Below are 18,431 nucleotides of genomic sequence, written 5' to 3'. Positions count from 1 at the left end.
GCCGGAAGGAAGCAGCGCGCGGCCCAGCGCCCCCGCCATGCTGCTGTGGCGGCGCCTGGCGGCCCTGCGGGCGGGCCCCGCGCCCCGGCGGCTCTCGGCGGCCGCGCCGGGAGCGGCAGCGGGACAGGGAGCGGCACCGGGAGCGGGTGAGGCCGCGGGCGGGCGGACCGGGCGGGGCGCGGGCGGGGCGCGGTCCCGCGGCGCCTGACGGGCCCCTCCTCTCGCCCCCCCCCTCCTCCCGCAGGGCGGAGCGGCGACGCCGGCGCCCCGCGGCCGCTGTACCTGGACGCGCAGGCCACCACCGCGCTGGTAAGGGGCGAGGGGAGCGCCCGCTGCCCGGGGAAGGCGCTCCCGGCCCCGGGGGTGCTGAGGGGGCTCCGCTGCAGCCCCGCGGCCCGGCCCTTCCCGGGCTGGTGCCACCCCCGGCCCCGCCACGGCCCGGCTGCGGCTGGAGGCCGGGTGCGAGAGCGGCCGGAGACGCGTTTGCCGCGTGCTGTGTCGTGCGTAACGCAGGGTCGCAGAGTGGGTGAGGTTAGAGAAGTCCCCTGCGATGATCAAGCCCAACCGTCACCCCAACACCCCCACGCCTGCTAACCCACGTCCCCAGGTGCCACATCCCCACGGTGTCTGAACCCCTCCAGGGATGGGGACTCCCCCACTGCCCTGGGCAGCCTGGGCCAAGGCCTGACCACTCTTCCAGTAAAGACATTTTTCCCGATATCCAACCTGAACCTCCCCTGACACAACCTGAGGCCATCGCCTCTCGTCCTGTCGCTGGTTACTGGGGAGCAGAGACCAACCCCCCCCTCCCTGCACCCTCCTGTCAGGAGCTGCAGAGAGCGAGAAGGTCCCCCCTCAGCCTCCTCTTCTCCAGCCTGAGCAGCCCCAGCTCCCTCAGCCGCTCCTCATGGGACTTGTTCTCCAGCCCCTCCCCAGCCTCGCTGCCCTTCTCTGGCCACGCTCCAGCCCCTCAATGTCCTTCTTGGAGTGAGGGGCCCAGAACTGAGCACAGCACTCGAGGTGTGGCCTCACCAGTGCCAGCACAGGGGCCCGATCCCTGCCCTGCTCCCACTGCCCACACCACTCCTGGTACATACGACACCCTCATGCTGTCGAGATCTGCCCCGAGCTCAGCCTGGGCACGGCGGCGGCAGTGCTGCTGGTCCTGGGGCGGGGGTGGAGGGGGACAGAGGTGCTTGTCCTTCTGTGTTTCCAAGGATGGGTGTTGGTATCCCACAGGATCCCCGGGTGCTGGACAGCATGCTGCCGTACCTGACAGCATACTATGGCAACCCCCACTCCCGGACCCACGCCTACGGCTGGGAGAGCGAGGCCGCCATGGAGAAGGCGAGGCGGGTGAGTCCGCAGCTCGCTGCACTCGCAGCGGTTTTCCTGCTGGCGAGGAAATGTGGTGTCGAAAGAAAATGAAAAGCAGTGACAGAACTGCGGTGGGTAGGTGGGTAGGTGGCTCTCTGTGGGCTGGGTTTGGCAGTTTCTTCTTTGCGTAGCTGTGCTGAGCAGGTTTATCGCAAGAAAAAGTAGTGAGATTAGAGCAAGTGAGACGGCAGAAACCAATAGGTGAGGCAAGGCTGCCTCAGGAGTTTTGGCTTCCTGAGGTCACAAGTGTGCTGCTGCAGTAATTGGGTTAAAACTTCACATTTTATTGTTCTCCTAATCTTAGGTATGGGTCTTTGTCATTTTTTTAAAATAGGTATGTAGAGGGTTTTTGTGTACTTCGTTTTTATGTTCTTTTATGACAGGCTAATGCTTACTACCACCACTGCTAATGACTACGAGTTCCTCGTACTTTGTATTAGTGCAGGTATTTAGACTGTTGTACCTGTAGCATAACTTTGTTGGACACTAGCTGTAATCCTTCTGAGGCTCAGGGGGCTGCTCTTGAAAACATTGTGCATGTGTTTTGCTGTGGTGAATTCATTGCGTTTTATCAAATCAAGTTTGTGTTTGTTTTTGAACAGCAAGTTGCGGATTTAATAGGAGCCGATTCAAGGGAAATTATATTTACCAGTGGTGCAACAGAATCAAATAATATGGCAATTAAGGTAAAAGGTTTATACTGGTAGTTACTCATTATGTTAAAATTACGCTTTTAAGAACCGTGTGCACCTTTGAACAGTTTAAATGTTAATGTGTTTGCTTAGTTAGCAAATATTTGCATTCCTGGATTTGCTCCTGGTGGTATTCTGCTGCACATGCAGAGGAAATACGGGGATGTTTTGGTGCCCAGGACATGGTTTTGAGGACGTAATATGATACTCAGTGTTTCTCTTGCACCAGACACAGTCCTTCTGCTTATGTAATTAAAATCTTTATCGTGAAATATAGTGGAGGTGCCGATCACAATCTTTTTTCTGACTAAGACCAGGTAGTGTTTTAACCTTTAGTATGTGGTTGTTCAGTCTTCGCATTGTATACGACTCCATTGCAAATGTTTTTTAAAGAAGTGTTTCTGTTAATGGTGTCTACAACTCATATCAGTTAACATTTTCACAGGCTTTTTGGAAAGTGAGAAGCTTGGAAAAATGAGTGCTGATGGAAATACGCGGTGTGAATTGCATGTCCGTACGTTTTGGATTCATAACTTTGGGGCAAACTGGGAAGATCCAAATGAATTATATCTGAATAGTAATATCTTGTTTCTGATCATTTTGTGTAAAGCTTGCGTTTGTCAGTGGTCTAACGGCAGATCTCCTGTTCGCGGATTGTGCCTTACAGGGTGTTGCAAGGTTCTATAAATCCAGAAAAAAGCATATCATTACTACGCAAACAGAGCACAAGTGCGTCTTGGATTCTTGCCGTTCCTTGGAGACAGAAGGTTTTCGGGTCACCTATCTTCCTGTTAAAAAAAATGGGCTCATAGATTTGAAGGTAGGTTCTTTATTGAGAGAAAGAAAGCGAAAATAAAAGAGGTTTTGACTTCAAACTGACACTCGAGAGGACAGGTTGGTAGATATCGCAAGGTAGAAGGAGAGTCACAGTCAAATCTCCGTCACAGCTGGGGAAGGATTTTCTGTTCTGTCTGGTGCTCTGGACTTCTCAACCCGAACATCCTTCTCTCGTCCCGCCGTTCACCTGCTGTCGTTCATACCCAGGCAGGTGATACCCTGTAGAGAGCCCAGTACGTGACTGGGATGGAGCTGGCTTTGATACCGGTGTTAGTGGTGAGATTTCACGACCTGAGCTACTCCGGGCATCAGACCCCTGGCTTACAGTACCCCCTCCCGGCTGCTGTCCGCGGGCTGACCCGTCTGGGTGTGCTGGCCGCAGTCCTGCGACGGAGGAGCTGTGTGTGCTTGTTGTGTCGTGTGTGCCCTGTAGCACAGGACCGCATCGGGTTTATTTCTAGCCCCGCTGTCTGGCTTGGAGGGACGTTGTGTGTCTGGCGGGGCGGAGGGATCTGGTCTGCAGGTGCAGACGTGGCGGTCGTGTTCCCCAAGAACTTTGCTGGCAGGCTCCTTCTCAGCGTGGTGGAGTTCCTTCATAGCCAACCTCGCTTTGTCTGGATGTGGCTTCAGCGGTTTTGTGGGTCGTTAGTTCATTAAAGAAGATCGTTCAGAGGAATGTATGAGGCACAGCAAAAGCCTGTTCTGACCTGATCAGGTCAGGTCGGGCGGCGTGGTGCGCGCGGGGGTTAGGCTGTGCAGGAACGCAGCTGATCGTGCTGCTCTTCCTGCTGGAGTTCCGTCTTCGCACCAGGACCGTGTGTCGGAACCCGAGGGGTTTGTTGGGAACGCGCTAGCGGGGGGGTTGGTGGCGAAGATGTACCAACAAATTGAGGGTGTGCACAGGAATCTTGCTTCTGCCGTTAGTCACAACTTCTGTCCGTCTGACTGTTTCGCCAGGAGCTGGAGGCCGCGTTCCAGCCGGATACAAGTCTGGTTTCTGTAATGACCGTGAATAATGAAATCGGAGTAAAGCAGCCAATTCAGGACATTGGTAGGTACACCGTGGCTTGCAGGGGCCAGCTAACATCCCTTCTGTTACATTTTGCTTAGTATTTTCATAGCCAAGCGCTATTGATGGGAAAGAGTAGGTGTAGTGTAGTTACGGAATAAATAATAATGCTGTCCCAAACAAAAACTTACTATAAAAGGGAAATGAGGATGAAATTCAGTACTTTTACAGCAAGTATTGCAGCAGATATGGCCTTGTAGCACAGATCAGCTGCAGTGTTTCTAGTTTCGGTCTGTATTGTACGATGGATGAAAAAATTGCACAGAATAACTGGCCAGATTGAGTTTGCATACTATAATGGCTTATTGAGCACTTGTGGTGTTTAAGAGGAGAAATGTGCAGAATTCAGGGTGGGAGGGGGTGGTGAGCACCAGTATTGCCATACACTGCCCCAGTATTGCCATACACTGTCACGAACGATCGGTTTGGAGGTCACCAGGCTGCTGAAAAGCCGGCTCTCTGGAACAGGAGGCAGCGAGAGACGGGCTCTGAGCAGGCAGGTGGAGGGACAGGGGCCTTGGCGCAGTCTGGCAAAGTGGGAGAAGGGAGAACCGGAGACCCGGGGTCGCTGGAGCGGGCAGGTGGGTGGGTGCCCCACTCATGCAGCTCCCTGGACCCCTCGGTGATGCCTCGATAACGTTGCGCACAACAGTGGCAAAACAAACGCCTCCCCCTCACCCTGTTCATATTCAAGGTGTCCTTCTGTACAATGTTTGAGGTTTTGGACAGTTCTTAGGCTTTGGCCTCTGCCCTGGAGGTGGTTCTGGAGGCTGTGGTTCTCCCAGGCTGTGGTCGGCATCTTACCCTGTTGGGCAGCTGATTTTCCTCTTGCTTAGCTGCTGCATTATTTTTTTTTCTTCATTATGTTCAAAGCAGCATTTTCCCCATGAGTCCTTTAAGGTTATATTTCTTCGTTGACAAGTAATTGGCCATCAGTGAGTTGCTTGTAGGCCTGAGGACTCCTGTGCTTATGTTGTCAAGGCCGTTACTGCTGTTCCACACTTAAATGGCCGAGGTGCCTGGTACCAAGCTCTGGTTCCCACAGGGAGTTCTCGTGACACCTTGATAACAGGTCTAACAGGCCAGGACCAGGGCCTTGCTGGGTTAACCCATGGGCTGATATTGGCAGGAGCAATGCTGTTCTTGCTGGCCCACAGGAGGACAACTTCTCCTGTGAAAGATAGTGCTGAGCTTGTTGTGCAGAGGAGAGGTCTGGGATGCAACTGCGCTAGGTACGGACTCCGGAAGATGAGGTGTGAGTTTTTTGATGGCAAAAATAATATTGAAGTTCACTGCCCATGAACATTACATTGTATTTTAGCTCTGGATGCAAAAATATTGATTACGGGCTCGAGTGACTTCATGTGGGGAGCAATCAGCGTGTGTGAGGACTAGTGACAATTCTGAGAACATTTCTAAAGCTCAGTATTGCAAAACCTGAAAAATAGAGGAAATGGCATAAAAATACTTGGCAAGTATGAACTTGAAAGTAAGGCTGGCTTGTGCTGGACTGGTGTGGAGAAGAAGAAGAATCAAGCAAAAAAAAATGTAATTTTCTCCAGCTGTGGAGTCATCCCTGTGGGGAAACTTGGATGTCCCGTGCAGCCTTTTGTACTTAAACTTGGTAGGTCTGTGTTTGGAAACAATCTCGCCTCTCAACAGCAGAAGACTTTTTAACTTTTCAACTGAAGAAATTCACCGCAGTCCTAGTGCTGACCTGCCTAAACCTGTGCCCATCAGCTCGAGTAGCTCCGACACGGCTTTGGACGTTTTACTGGCAAGGAGACATGACAGCACCCGTTTCTTCCTTTGTCACCTCCGAACTGGTCCCTGCTATAAACTGGTGCTTTAGATTCGTTGTTGGAATCATTGCAATCATAATGATGAGGTGAGATAACGTGGGGTTTTTTTTTTGCTTTTGTGTCTTTATTACAGGTGAGATCTGCCGCGCGCATAAGGTTTTCTTCCACACAGACGCTGCACAAGCAGTTGGTAAAATTCCGATGGATGTCAACAGCATGAAAATTGATCTCATGAGCATCAGCGGCCATAAAATTTATGGGCCCAAAGGTACTTAGTGGTGCTTCTCTACAGAATTGTTGTTTCGGTGCCTTTCTTAAGGTAACTACCCCAGGTATGAAGTCAGACCTGTCTGTCATAGTGACTGTTACTTACACTGTAGAAAACTGTTCTAAGACTGGTATTGGACTGACCTGGGAGTAGTTCAGGGACTGCTGCCAGACGTAGAGCTGTCGTAGGTGGATCTTCAGTGCTGATGGGCTGTGAGGTGGCTTCACCGAAGGAAGCAGCAGCGTCTTACAGTGGTGGCAGCAGTAGGAGTGGTGGCTTCTCGGGAGTCATCTGCTTGGTGTGAAGCAGCATTGATGCTGAAACGCTTGAAATGAAATCACTGGGTTACAGGGCAAGGTTTAGACCCAAGTGTAACTTGCAACAAGGAGATCAAAAGGTGACCGGAAAGTTTAAATTCTTAGTGATTTTGGTTGTCTTCCAATGGCTTCTTCCACCCAGCGCCATTTGTGTGTCTTGTTTGCAGAATGGGGTTTAAAATTCAGCTATGGATTTTCTAGTTGCCTCCCAGATAGTAAAGGTTCAGCTGTTGTCACTGTCACGGTTCATTTGGTGTGTAACACTGGATGTAGGAAGACAGAAGTCAGGTTTGCTGTATTCTATGTGCTATTCAGAAACAGAAGGCAAAATTATTATTTTTTCAATATGTCTTCTTTTTCCGTACGAGCTATCTTGAGAGCTGAAGACATATCTCTGGAGGAGGACTGTGTTTCCCCCCAGTAACTTTGGGCAGGTGACAGACATAAATTTTCACAAGCTGTTATGACCAGCAGGCGCAGCCTTTCGTTCTGTGGTGGCCGTCGCTCGTTAGGTGTGCCCAGGCACGTTGTCGTGGGTTAGCCCGGCAGCCAGCAACTAGGACCTGACGGCCGCTCGCTCATTCCCCCCCAGTGGGATGGGGAGGAGGGTGGGCAAAAAGCAAAACTCATGTCTTGAGATAAAGACAGTTTAATAAAACAACAAAGGAAGGAATAATAATAAAGAATATGCAAAAGAAGTGATACACAATACAGTTTTTGTCACCGTGCCATGACCGATTGCACAGCCTGTCCCAACGCAGCGATCGCGGAACTCCCGGAGTTTGCAGATCTTGCAGATTCCTGCCCCCCGGCCCACCCCCGTTTGTATACCGAGCACGCCATCCACCGTGTGGAATATTTCCATGGCCAGCTCGGGCTGGCTGCCTGGCTGTGCCCCCTGCCAGCTCCTGCACAGCTGCTCATCAGCTGAACATCGGAGACTGAATAAAGGTCCTTGATTTCTTAGCAACAAGTAAAACCGTCAGTGTTATCAACATTCTTCTCGTACTAAATCCAAAACACAGCAGCTACTGGGAAGAAAAAGAACTCTATTCCAGCCACAAGCAGGACACACACAAAGACATGGAAATCAAGTTTCTAGGTGAGGAGACTAGGGAGTGAAACCGGCTGGCTGTCGAAACTGGCTCATCTAATGTGCCCGTTTGAAATTGGTGCCACTGATGAGTCTCCCTAAGGAGAGGGGAGGACCCCTGGGACTGGTGCTGGCGGGGTGATCCAGGGAAAGGAGTTCTTCCAGAGCTTTCAGCTGGCAGTCAGTAAGGGAAGATCAGTGAGTGAAATACCTGCATATAAAAACTTCAGTGCAGAGGGAGTTGTGAGAAGGGAAGTCCTGAGCCCGCAGGTGGATGAAGCACACTGGCAAAAGCTGAGCTTCTCCTGTGGCTGAAGCTCTGGGAGCCTGAATGAAGAGGAACGTGAACAGTGGGAACAAACACCGTTTCCTAGAAAATGTTGTGCTTCTGGATGTGTTCACTACATTTTTCTCCAGTGAGGTGCCAAATACGTGTTTGCCGTGGAAATAAAGAATGTTTCCAAACCTTGGAGTCCCTTTTCATAATTTCAGAGCTGTGGGTGTATACTAAAGCAGCTTTCCTTGTTTTCGAGGGGTTGGTGCCATCTATGTTCGCCGACGGCCACGCGTCAGGCTGGAACCCCTGCAAAGTGGGGGAGGCCAGGAGAGAGGACTGCGGTCTGGGACCGTGCCCACCCCGCTAGCAGTCGGCCTGGGGGCAGCGTGTGAAGTTGCACAGCAAGAGATGGAGGTACGTGGGAGAAGATACGTGTCCTGGATTCCAGAAAATAACACAACAGGGCCAGTTAGGTCTTGGATTCCTTAGGTCTTTTTGTGTCCTTGTGCCTGAATTAAATTTGATTCTCATGTTGTAGGATTAAGTAAATGTTTTGAGATCTTCAGGGATGTTTGGGGGTAATTGGAAGTTGATTTTCATCTTTCCCAAGTTTCTTTTTTTCTTGAAGTGGTTTGAATTGTGGTTTTCTACAGCAGGTTTACAGTTGACAGTTTTAGTGAAACACGGCTTCAGGTGCTTGTACTAATGTCTCCGTTAGGCACGCACGTGTTAGCAGCATCTCTGGAATGGAATAAATCATGTTTATGTAATGTATATTGAAAAAAATAAGACTTCCTAGTCCATTATCGTACCTATTAAATGTATATAAGCTCAAGTTTACTGCCCCTTTGCAACTAAGAAATTTTTTTCCTAGCTTGGACAGTAAAGTGGATATGGGAGGTCTGGTGTCTAAGCTGCTGTGTGCTGTTGTGTCTGTCTGTGGGCACCAGTGCATTCCTTACAGCTGGAATGTGAAAATCCTTTATCATAGTGCCAGCGGGATGCAGAGGCTGGATATCTGTACACATAGGGTCGAGCTTCTCCCTGGGAGACAGGCCGAGATCGCCGTCTGAGCTGGGGGGTTCCAGAAGCCTGGTTAGAGGCTGGAGAGCCGGCAGAGCCTGAATCCTGCACCAGCCTCAGATCAGGATTCCCTCCCTTGCCTGGCAGAGTTTTGGCATTTCTAAACTAACTAATATTTGAGATAGCCTTGTTTTCTTGTAAAGCCTTTTAAGGCCTGTAAACAAGCACAGATAGCATGTGTGCATCTCGCTGTTTCTGTGCACTGGAGCTGGTACTGTGCCTTGCTGCTCTTGTAGTGTAAGTGACCTCACTTTTCAGCCTAGAACAAGACGGCGCATGTGGGCTGTGCTCTTTGCATAGGCTACATGTTGTAAAAGCTGAGTTCACCGGAATTTGCAAGTCCGTGTCCTCCTGTAGTACAGTGTGAGACCTCCTCGGGAAATAAGGGGCACTTCCCATAGTAGGTGCCCTTTCTTGTGTTGCAAAATCCATCATCTTACGCATCGCCTGCCTCGTCTTTAAGCACAAAGAACTCGGTGCTTTTATGAAAGCCAATCTGGCAGCTTGTATGTGTAGATCTTTCTGAATTTTTGGAGTTTTTCTGAAGGCTCTGCTAGCTAGGACCAAACTGGTAATTCTCTTTTAAAACCGTCTGTAGAGCAGGCAAAGTTTGACAGTTTCTTCTTAAGTTTCAGATGTGTTCTTTCCCTAGTCTAGCCAAACCCAGCTACTTCTGCCTGCTCATGGCTGGTGACACAAAGCAGTCTGAGTGAGGTCAGACTGTGCACCGTTCATTATTTTGCTCTCTCTTCTTGTTTCTTTGCTAGTATGACCATAAGCGAATCTCACAACTGGCAGAACGACTGGTTACAAAAATCATGCGTGAAGTTCCTGATGTGGTTATGAATGGAGATAGAGAGCATCGCTATCCAGGTAACACTGGCAAAATCGTGAGCCCGTTAGAGCCGCCTAGCTCCTCGTTGTTAATGGCCAGGACTGAGTAACACACTTTATTGTAGAGTCACAGGATGGTTTGGGTTGGGAGGGCCCTTAAAGATCACCTCATTCCAACCCCCCTGCCCTGGGCAGGGACCCCTTCCACCAGCCCAGGGTGCTCAACGCCCCGTCCAGCCTGGCCTTGAACACTGCCAGGGAGGGGGCAGCCACAGCTCCTCTGGGCAGCCTGGGCCAGGGCCTCACCACTCTCAGAGTAAAAAATTTCTTCTGTCTAATCTGTATCTCCCCTCTCTCACTTTATAGCCTTTACCACTTGTCCTGTCACTCCCTGCCCTTGTCACAAGCCCCTCTCCAGCTCTCTTGTAATCCCTCTCCAGGCACTGGCAGCTGCTCTGAGGTCTCCCTGCAGCCTTCTCTTCCCCAGGCTGAGCAGCCCCAGCTCTCCCAGCCTCTCCTCCCAGCAGAGGGGTTCCAGCCCTCGGGTCATTGCTGGGGCCTCCTCTGGCCCCGCTCCCCCAGCTCCAGCTCTGTCCTGGGCTGAGGGCTCCAGAGCTGGACGCAGGACTCAGGGGGGTCTCAGCAGAGCGGGGCAGAGGGGCAGAACCCCCTCCCTCGCCCTGTGCCCACGCTGCTGGGGATGCAGCCCAGGGCACGGTTGGCCTGCTGGGCTGCCAGCGCACACTGCTGGGTCCTGCTGAGCTTCTCACCAGCCAACAGCCCCAAGGCCTTCTCCTCAGGGCTGCTCTGCTTTAGCTACACATTGTGCAAGTACTGCCATGTGGGGTGGGATTTGCCCTAGATTTTGTTTGATAGAAGTTTTTTTTCTATTTTATTTATTTGTAGGATGCATCAATTTATCTTTTGCATATGTGGAAGGGGAGAGTCTTCTGATGGCTCTGAAAGACGTGGCTCTGTCTTCGGGAAGGTAGGTGGAATGTGTGGGAAGGACAGCAGTATATTATGGAGAGAAAAATAGCATCTGCTAATGGAGGTGCAAACTAAGGAGTGGTCTCCTCTGTGCCCCGTATTTGCATATTTGCTTAATGAATCAGCCTGCCATTGGTTGCATTCTAAGGTGGTGTTTCTCTGAAAACTTCTAATGAAGGTCAAGTTTACTCATCCTGAAAGCAAAAAAAAAAAAGACCTAAACCAGAAAAGACAACCTAGAAATTCCTGCCTGCCAGCCTTGCAGACCGTTCACCTGCGGTCTGAGGAGCCTTGACTTGTCACTGCTGGGTACTCTGCTCTCACTCGAAAGGCTACCGGCGTTGGGGCAGCTTCTGTCCTTCAGTAGGATTTCATGCAAGTGGCAGATCGTAACTAGAATCTAGCGAGGCTGGACAGATACCTAAATTAAATTAGCTCATAGTGCCTGTATTTAATGCAAAAAGAAACTGAATACACTTTTATGGAGCACTCTACAGGAGTGACAGGTAACGTTGCTGTTGCTAAGACAGACGATGCTTCTGATTAAGTTAATTGAGTGTAAAGATGCCCTCCTTCCCTCACCTTTGAGAGCAAAGCGGTCAGTGTGACTTAACTAGAAATATGTCGGCACTATGAACAGGAAGAACAAGTCTCCACACGACTGTCTCTGAAGCTGAACACTGCTGTAATGTGAAAATCTCTTCTGAGGCTCTGCTTTCTGTGCCAGAGCGCTGTGAGCAGCTCTCAGGTTTGTGCTGCATGTTGCTACCTGTAAAAGTTGAGTAACACCATGCAACCGGTCTTGCCTGCTGCTTCAAGATGGAACTTCTCTCCGCTGACAGCTGTAACTAGATCTTCTTCTGGATTCCTCTGTGCGCTGGTTTTCATTTGTTTGTTCTGCTGCCGACCAGCAGCTTGTGAAGACTTTTTTTCTTTTTTCAGTGCTTCTGTGGGTACGTTACCTTCTCTGGCTAGTTGTGTCTTAGCTCCGTTGTCTTTTTTTCATGGCCTTCACTTCAGCTACCTCTCCGTCTGCATTCCTGCTGCTTTTGTTTGTCACTGTGTTTATTCTTGCTGTATTATCTGTGTTCTCTCTTCTTACCTCATGCTCCTAATTTATAACCCACATTCCCTTCTCATGCCTGCCCCTTCCAGTCTTTTTCTGCAGCAGCAGAAATACCACTCTTGCCTGTATTCGCTGGTGGTTTCTGAGAGGCTAGGGAAGCTGGTAGAGGTTGTTGTAAAGAGTCGTAGTAACATTCCATGTCTGTAAGTGGCCTGTTCTTCATTGGAGGAGATTAGCAAAGTGTTACTTCAGCATGGCGTCTGCACATGAGCAAAACTTTGAAGTTTGTCTGCCTTCCCTTTCCCCAGTGCTTGCACGTCAGCTTCTCTGGAGCCTTCCTATGTTTTGCGGGCGATCGGAGCAGATGAAGACTTGGCTCATTCGTCTATAAGGTGCGTGGACTGGTCTTCCCTAATACTTCCAAATATTTTTCTTTCCTGCTAAAAGCAGGTGGTGGATTTGTTCCACCCCTCCATATGCATGTTATTCTAGTCCTTAGTGGTCCTCTTTTGTTTCAGATTTGGCATTGGTCGTTTCACTACGGAGGAAGAAGTAGATTACACAGTGCAGAAGTGCATACAGCATGTTAAGAGGCTGAGGGAAATGAGGTGAGCCATCTGTTGAACGTAAGACCTCTTGGGTATGGTAATCATCTGAAGAGTTGGATTTAGTTGAAAGTAATTGTTTGTTTGCTTCAAAAATCTGGTGGTGTCTCTGTCTATAAGCAGGCGTGATTGCCAGAGTGGGTAGTGGGCCTGATCTTAAGAGTGGTGACATATTTTTAAGGAAAAAAACCTGATAACCAACCTTCTCCCAGATCCTGCCTTTGTCAGAGAAAGAGTACAAGTGGGGCAAGCGCATAGGGCAGTACCTGGAAGTTCCCAAGCCAGAGATGGCACCACTGAGTGTATGCAATGAGAAGTTGTTCTATTTTGGTGATACGGGAAAACTGCTGACTCATGTGAACAGTGCCAAACACGAGGGCTCAGTCTCGAAGAGACGCGAGCACTTTGTGCCGAAAGTGGGAGCAGGAACCGAGGGGGAGCGCTTGCCCTCTCAGCTCTTGTATTTTGGGCTGCACATAGAGTTGAGGACTGGTTGTCTGAAGCTCGAAGGGGAAGGTGGATAGATGGGTATCTCCTAATTTCTTGTGTCGTTGATTAAATTGTCTGTTTGGTGGTTGCTGTTGATGTTGTCCTGTGCATTTCAGATAGCCCTCATTTTTCTCCTATTATTACAGCCCCCTCTGGGAAATGGTGCAGGATGGAATTGACCTCAAAAGCATTAAATGGACTCAGCACTGAGAAAACGTCACTATCCATGGCCTAGATGTGGATTAAAATGCATTTTCTGTATACATTCCCGGACAAATTACGCAGCACTTCTGTTTTTTGACACTTGCAATTTGACTGGAAATCTACGCTTTCTGATCACAAAGTCTGAGAAGCCAAAAATGAAACAAGTCTTTATCCTGGAGAAAGGCAGGGTGATATTACACCCGTTCTGACACACAGAAATTTATGCTAAAATATAATTTATTTGGAAATGTATTTTCTAATAAGAAAATTAAATCAGTGTGTTACTCGTGGGCCAGAGGACTGCTGGCGAGGGCTGGCTGCTTCTCGGTGCAAGGCTTGCGCGTGGCTGTTCGAGCGGCTGCCAGCCCTCCCGCCCGCGCCGTGGGAGGAGGCACCTGCCCGGGCGCCTCGTGCTGCGAGGGGTTCTCAGGGGGGAAGAAGCTTGGCTTTGCTAGAGGAGAAGGGTGCCGCAGTGTGGCTATGTGCCTTCACAGTGAAGTTGTATGTGCTGTTAGGAGCAACTTTTTTTTGTGAAACTGAGTATTTTTGGTTCCTTTTACCATTTTTTGGGTGATGCTTGTACAGACCAGTGTGCATTAATCCAAAACATCCTTCTGCGCAGCAGAGTGTATGATACAATGGTAATGCGCTTGGTGGTCCCCTCCACTGTTTTTTTTCCATGCAATTTTTTTCCAAGTAAGGAAAGAAAACTTGAATGACAGGGGAGGGGGGGTAGGTAAATACCTCAGCTTCAGTTGCAGTACCAGTTCAGTTGGAATATGAGTGGTGGGGGAGGGCAGATAAAGTAGCGTGTCTTCATGCGGATTGGGGGGGTGGTTGTTTTGGGTTTTTCCCTCCCCTTGCCTCAGAGTTTGGCTTCTGTCCCTTCAGGAAGCCTTCCCCTTGTTGGGTCTGGCCCTTGTTGAGCCTGGGTGTTTTGTCTGGGAGCTCTGGAGTTTTCTCTGTGTGACAGACTGTGCTTCTGTCTGACTGTAGGCTTGCATGGGAATCCATTCCCTGCAAATGCGGGGGGAAAGCGTCTGTTCAGAAGGGTTTGATGAGATGAATTCCCATCGTTGTTTCTCCTTTCTTACCTTTGTCCATCTTGCCTAGGAAACTTAACCCTGTATGACGAAGTGCCTTTGTTTCAGTGTCGTAAGCAGGCAGCTCTCAAACGGGTTTTGCTGACGGATGGATGCTGCGCGCTGCTGAATGTAAGGCGCCCTAGAGGCAGTGCGCCTGCAGCTCGGGACGGCGCCTGCCGCGAGGATGAAGCACTGCGTGTGAAAGCTGAAGCGAAGTCTCACAAAGTGGATGGTGTGACAGAAGCTTGTGCTTTTTTTTTTTTTTTGTTACCAAGGCCAGATTTGGTTGTGATGCAAAGCGAATCCTCAGTTGTTCTATTTGTGATTATGAGCTTTAGCATTTTTAATATTGTAGGGCCAGCACCTTATATTTCATCACATTTTTGAAACTACCATATGCATAAACAGATTTTAGAAGTGTTGTATGTACTAGGTTTTATCCTTGGTCTGTGTATGTTTTCTGGATTAAGCATGTGAGGATACTTTTCCAGCATGTTTTACAGCTATGTGTTTATGAAATTGCTCTTTGTGTTTCATGGATGATAAAAAAAAATACAGAGAAGACTTAAACTTGGCTACTTTCAGTCTTTTTGGATCCACCTTTCTAGCTGAACTGTGCAGCACCATCAGTAAGTTGCTAAACTGCAGCCTCTCGTTGGAGAACAGGGAAAGATAAACTCCTCCATTTTCTGTGAACACTGTTGGAAGCTCTTTTTGTCATCAAATCGAGATTTGACTTCTGATGAGTCATTCTTCTCAAACTCAATGCCTGATCTGAGCTAATTTGTTTTAAAACTCAAAATAGCTTGAATTGTGATTATTTTGAGAAGTGAGAGCCCCAAATGTTGAAGATTCTGACCACCTCTTCTGTGCTGACATTTAAAATATAAATTCTACATGTGAAGGTTTGGGAAGCTCATTCACACCATGAAAAAGTCTGTGTTTGAAGATGCTTATAGGACAAGAGGAGTAAAAATTTATCATGGAGATACTTTTCCCCATGACAGAAAGAAGGATGCCAAGGATGAACGACTGGCCGTACACTACTGCATGCAGTTAAAGCGTTTTGTACAGGGAAGTAAGTTTATTTGGGAGGGTAATATTTCCAAATGGAACTGCCTGTAACTCAGGGAGCTGTGGGGTTTTGTGGGGTTTTTTTCAGTGATTAATTGGAGCCGTGTGCATGTGATTAAATTAATAATACAAGGTGAGGATACCAGGAAGGTGAGGATTGCAGATGACACCAAGCTGGGTGGGAGTGTCGATCTGCTCGAGGGCAGGAAGGCTCTGCAGAGGGATCTGCACAGCCTGGATCAATGGGCTGAGGCCAACTGTGTGAGGTTCAACAAGGCCAAGTGCCAGGTCCTGCACCTGGGTCACAACCACCCCACACAGCGCTCCAGGCTTGGGGAGGAGTGGCTGGAGAGCTGCCTGGTAGAAAAGGACCTGGGGGTACTGGTCGACAGCCGGCTGACCAGGAGCCAGCAGTGTGCCCAGGTGGCCAAGCAGGCCAGCGGCATCCTGGCTTGGATCAGGAATGGTGTGGCCAGCAGGAGCAGGGCAGGGATCGGGCCCCTGTGCTGGCACTGGTGAGGCTGCACCTCGAGTGCTGTGCTCAGTTCTGGGCCCCTCACTCCAAGAAGGACATTGAGGGGCTGGAGCGTGTCCAGAGAAGGGCAGCGAGGTGAGAGGTCTGGAGAACAAGTCCCATGAGGAGCGGGTGAGGGAGCTGGGGCTGCTCAGGCTGGAGAAGAGGAGGCTGAGGGGGGACCTTCTCGCTCTCTCCAGCTCCTGACAGGAGGGTGCAGTGAGGGGGGGTTGGTCTCTGCTCCCCAGTAACCAGCGACAGGACCAGAGGCGATGGCCTCAGGTTGTGTCAGGGGAGGTTCAGGTTGGATATTGGGAAAAATGTCTTTACTGGAAGAGTGGTCAGGCCTTGGCCCAGGCTGCCCAGGGCAGTGGGGGAGTCCCCATCCCTGGAGGGGTTCAGACACCTTGGGGATGTGGCAGTTGGGGACGTGGTTTAGCAGGCCTGGGGGTGTTGGGGTGACGGTTGGACTTGGTGATCTTGGAGGTCTTTTCCAACCTTAGTGATTGTATGATGCTATGATTTAGTGTTGCCATTTTGCAAGTGTCATAAAACTTGAACAAGTGTGACAAATAGGAATTAAATAAACTTCCAGTAGTGCAAGATGGTTAGGTAATACACAAGGGGAGCAACAAGTTCTACGTGATGGATTTTAGTGTTTCTAAACACTGATAGAGCAGATCCCCTGACTACAGAACCTACCGAGTATTTCTTCAGGAAGGAGAACCCAGCGTTAGACAGTTACCTGTGCTGGACTTGAGACAGAGAGGGTCAGTCCACAGATTTGTTCACGATGTTATACAGCCAGCTATAAACTTATTGGGGATTTTCAAAGATGATAAATTAACATACTGCTCCCAACCAAATACCGCCTCTTACCTTTGACCTGCCCGCCTGGCTGGCCGGCTGGCTGCTGTGACAGCAGTCACGGTCCGGCTGTTTTCAGCCAGGTTGTTTCCGCTCACAGCATGTATGCCCTGTGCTTTGAAATGATGCTGTTTCTAAAGCAGAGTCCCAAAAAGTTGTCCCAAGAGATCTCTTCTCCGCTAAAGATGGTTTGGATTAAATTTCAGGATGGTGAATACGGTCCTGCACTGGAAGAAAGCCAGTGCCAGTTTTTAAAATGGACAAGCTGAGTGCCTGGGAGAGCTGGGCACTGGCAGCTGATGTTCCTCCTATCTATCCCAAACAGAGCAGCAAAAAAAGCCTGGTGCAAGATGCCCTTAGAAGAAGAAAAGCTCGTACTAATGAGCAATCAAGTGGTTTTGTGCTGAGTAGTCATAGTAAAACCAACAAGGTGTTTAATTTAATTCTTAAAAGCAACTATGCAGGATCAGTAGGGCACATCACAGCGGCCTGAGAGATTTTAAGTATAGCTAGGAATGAGGACATTTCTGGGAGTATTTCTGGGAGGCATCTGTGAGGATTATTTCTCTTGAATGTTTTTCTAAATGATTTGGAAACAATTGAGACTTGCAGTTGACACGTAGTAATTGGAAAGGAAAATGCAAAGTAGTACGAATGACTTAGTAAGCTGGGTTCGTTGATGCAAACCACATCCTTGTACAGATGAAGGAGCAGGATCAGAGGCTGTGTTTCCAGAACAGTATCTCTAGGGCACTGGAGAAGCAAGGAGCCTTGGATTTGCGGTGATGCTTCCAGACTAATGGTGTAAGCAAAAGTATAATGCAAAGAGGAAGACATTTTTATTTCAGAATTGGAATCGGCACAGTGGTTGCTGGTTCCCTCAAGCTTCACTTTAAGATGTCCTGTGTAAGCTTTTTTTTCCCTAGTTTCGTACCTAACACCGGACGTCAGTTTTGGTTTAGGTGGAGCAGACACATAAATTAGCTCTCTCTCAACAGTTTCCTAGCACCTAATAAAGGCAAATCCCGTTCTTTTCTAACACCATTTTTTGCTGCCTGCCTTCCACCACATGCACGTTGCAGGGCAGCATGCTGGACGTGGTTACTGATGATCCCTGTCCTTTAACCTTCTGCCTAGCAGCGTTCTGCTTTCCAGAGACACTTTTCCCCTGCTGTTGGTACCTGACTGCATTGTGCTGCTAATTCCTCTTTGGTACCCTTGGTCACTGGGCGTGCTCCTAATACTAGTCCAGGATTTTGTTCCCTCTCATCCATTCTACAGACAAATCTGGTTCTGTTAGTCCTGAGTGAACTAAACATTCTCTCCCCATGAAAATCTGGGTGTGGCTGAGAAGACAGCTGGAGACCTGCGGAGGTAAGCTGTGACACGGGCGTCTGTTCCAGGCCTCGCTCCCGCTCAGCTGCAGCAAAGCGGAACACTTGAGGCGTGAGGCCCCGTGCTGGTCTGCAGCAGCTGTTCCAGGCATCAGGACGTGCTCTCCAGTGTGCCTTCGTGGAGTCACCACAGACACAGTCTAGAGGCCTGCTAAGGATTACGTAGTTTGGTCTTGGTTTTTTTGCTGGTCCACACAGTAAACATCACAAGTCTCTCCACCAGATTTTATTTTAGCACCGAAAAGCAATGTGGTGACTCATCATGCACAAAAGCTGAAAAATCTTGGTTTTCTTCTGACCTGGGATACTCCAGCGCGGCCCTTTCGTTACCCTATACCTGCTCCTCACTGCAGTGTGGCTGTGCAGCTCGGGCAGCGCTGCAGAGCGAGGCCTGGAGCTGCGGGCGCTGCTGCTGCTGCGCCCGTCCCGTGGGTGAGCAGGTCTGCAGGGCTCCGGCCAGCCCGGCTGCGGGCGCGAGATGGACAGATTCCTGG

General features: G+C 49.7%; 1 protein-coding gene across 1 annotated transcript; it reads left to right on the top strand.

The window, feature by feature from the left end:
* The first annotated feature begins 37 nt into the window (after positions 1 to 37).
* On the top strand, positions 38 to 14,658 carry NFS1 (NFS1 cysteine desulfurase). Its single transcript, XM_075438949.1, has 13 exons — positions 38 to 146; positions 245 to 309; positions 1,240 to 1,356; positions 1,980 to 2,063; positions 2,737 to 2,889; positions 3,864 to 3,957; positions 5,911 to 6,045; positions 7,989 to 8,146; positions 9,583 to 9,688; positions 10,556 to 10,637; positions 12,014 to 12,097; positions 12,224 to 12,313; positions 12,946 to 14,658. Exons 1-13 carry the CDS (start codon positions 38 to 40, stop codon positions 13,007 to 13,009), a joined length of 1,341 nt encoding a protein of 446 aa, XP_075295064.1. The 3' UTR covers positions 13,010 to 14,658.
* The last annotated feature ends 3,773 nt before the right edge of the window (positions 14,659 to 18,431 follow it).

This window comes from Opisthocomus hoazin, chromosome 18 (assembly GCF_030867145.1).
Source record: "Opisthocomus hoazin isolate bOpiHoa1 chromosome 18, bOpiHoa1.hap1, whole genome shotgun sequence".
NCBI classification, from domain to species: Eukaryota; Metazoa; Chordata; class Aves; order Opisthocomiformes; family Opisthocomidae; genus Opisthocomus; species Opisthocomus hoazin.
This window is presented reverse-complemented; position numbering and strand designations above follow the sequence as displayed.

What these genes read in the sequence shown, in the direction of transcription:
- NFS1 (XM_075438949.1), top strand. Translation starts at nt 38, where the DNA reads ATGCTGCTGTGGCGGCGCCTGGCGGCCCTGCGGGCGGGCCCCGCGCCC. An exon ending in CCATGGAGAAGGCGAGGCGG is followed by an intron (nt 1,357 to 1,979) that starts GTGAGTCCGCAG and finishes GTTTTTGAACAG; the next exon opens with CAAGTTGCGGATTTAATAGG. An exon ending in TAAAATTTATGGGCCCAAAG is followed by an intron (nt 6,046 to 7,988) that starts GTACTTAGTGGT and finishes CTTGTTTTCGAG; the next exon opens with GGGTTGGTGCCATCTATGTT.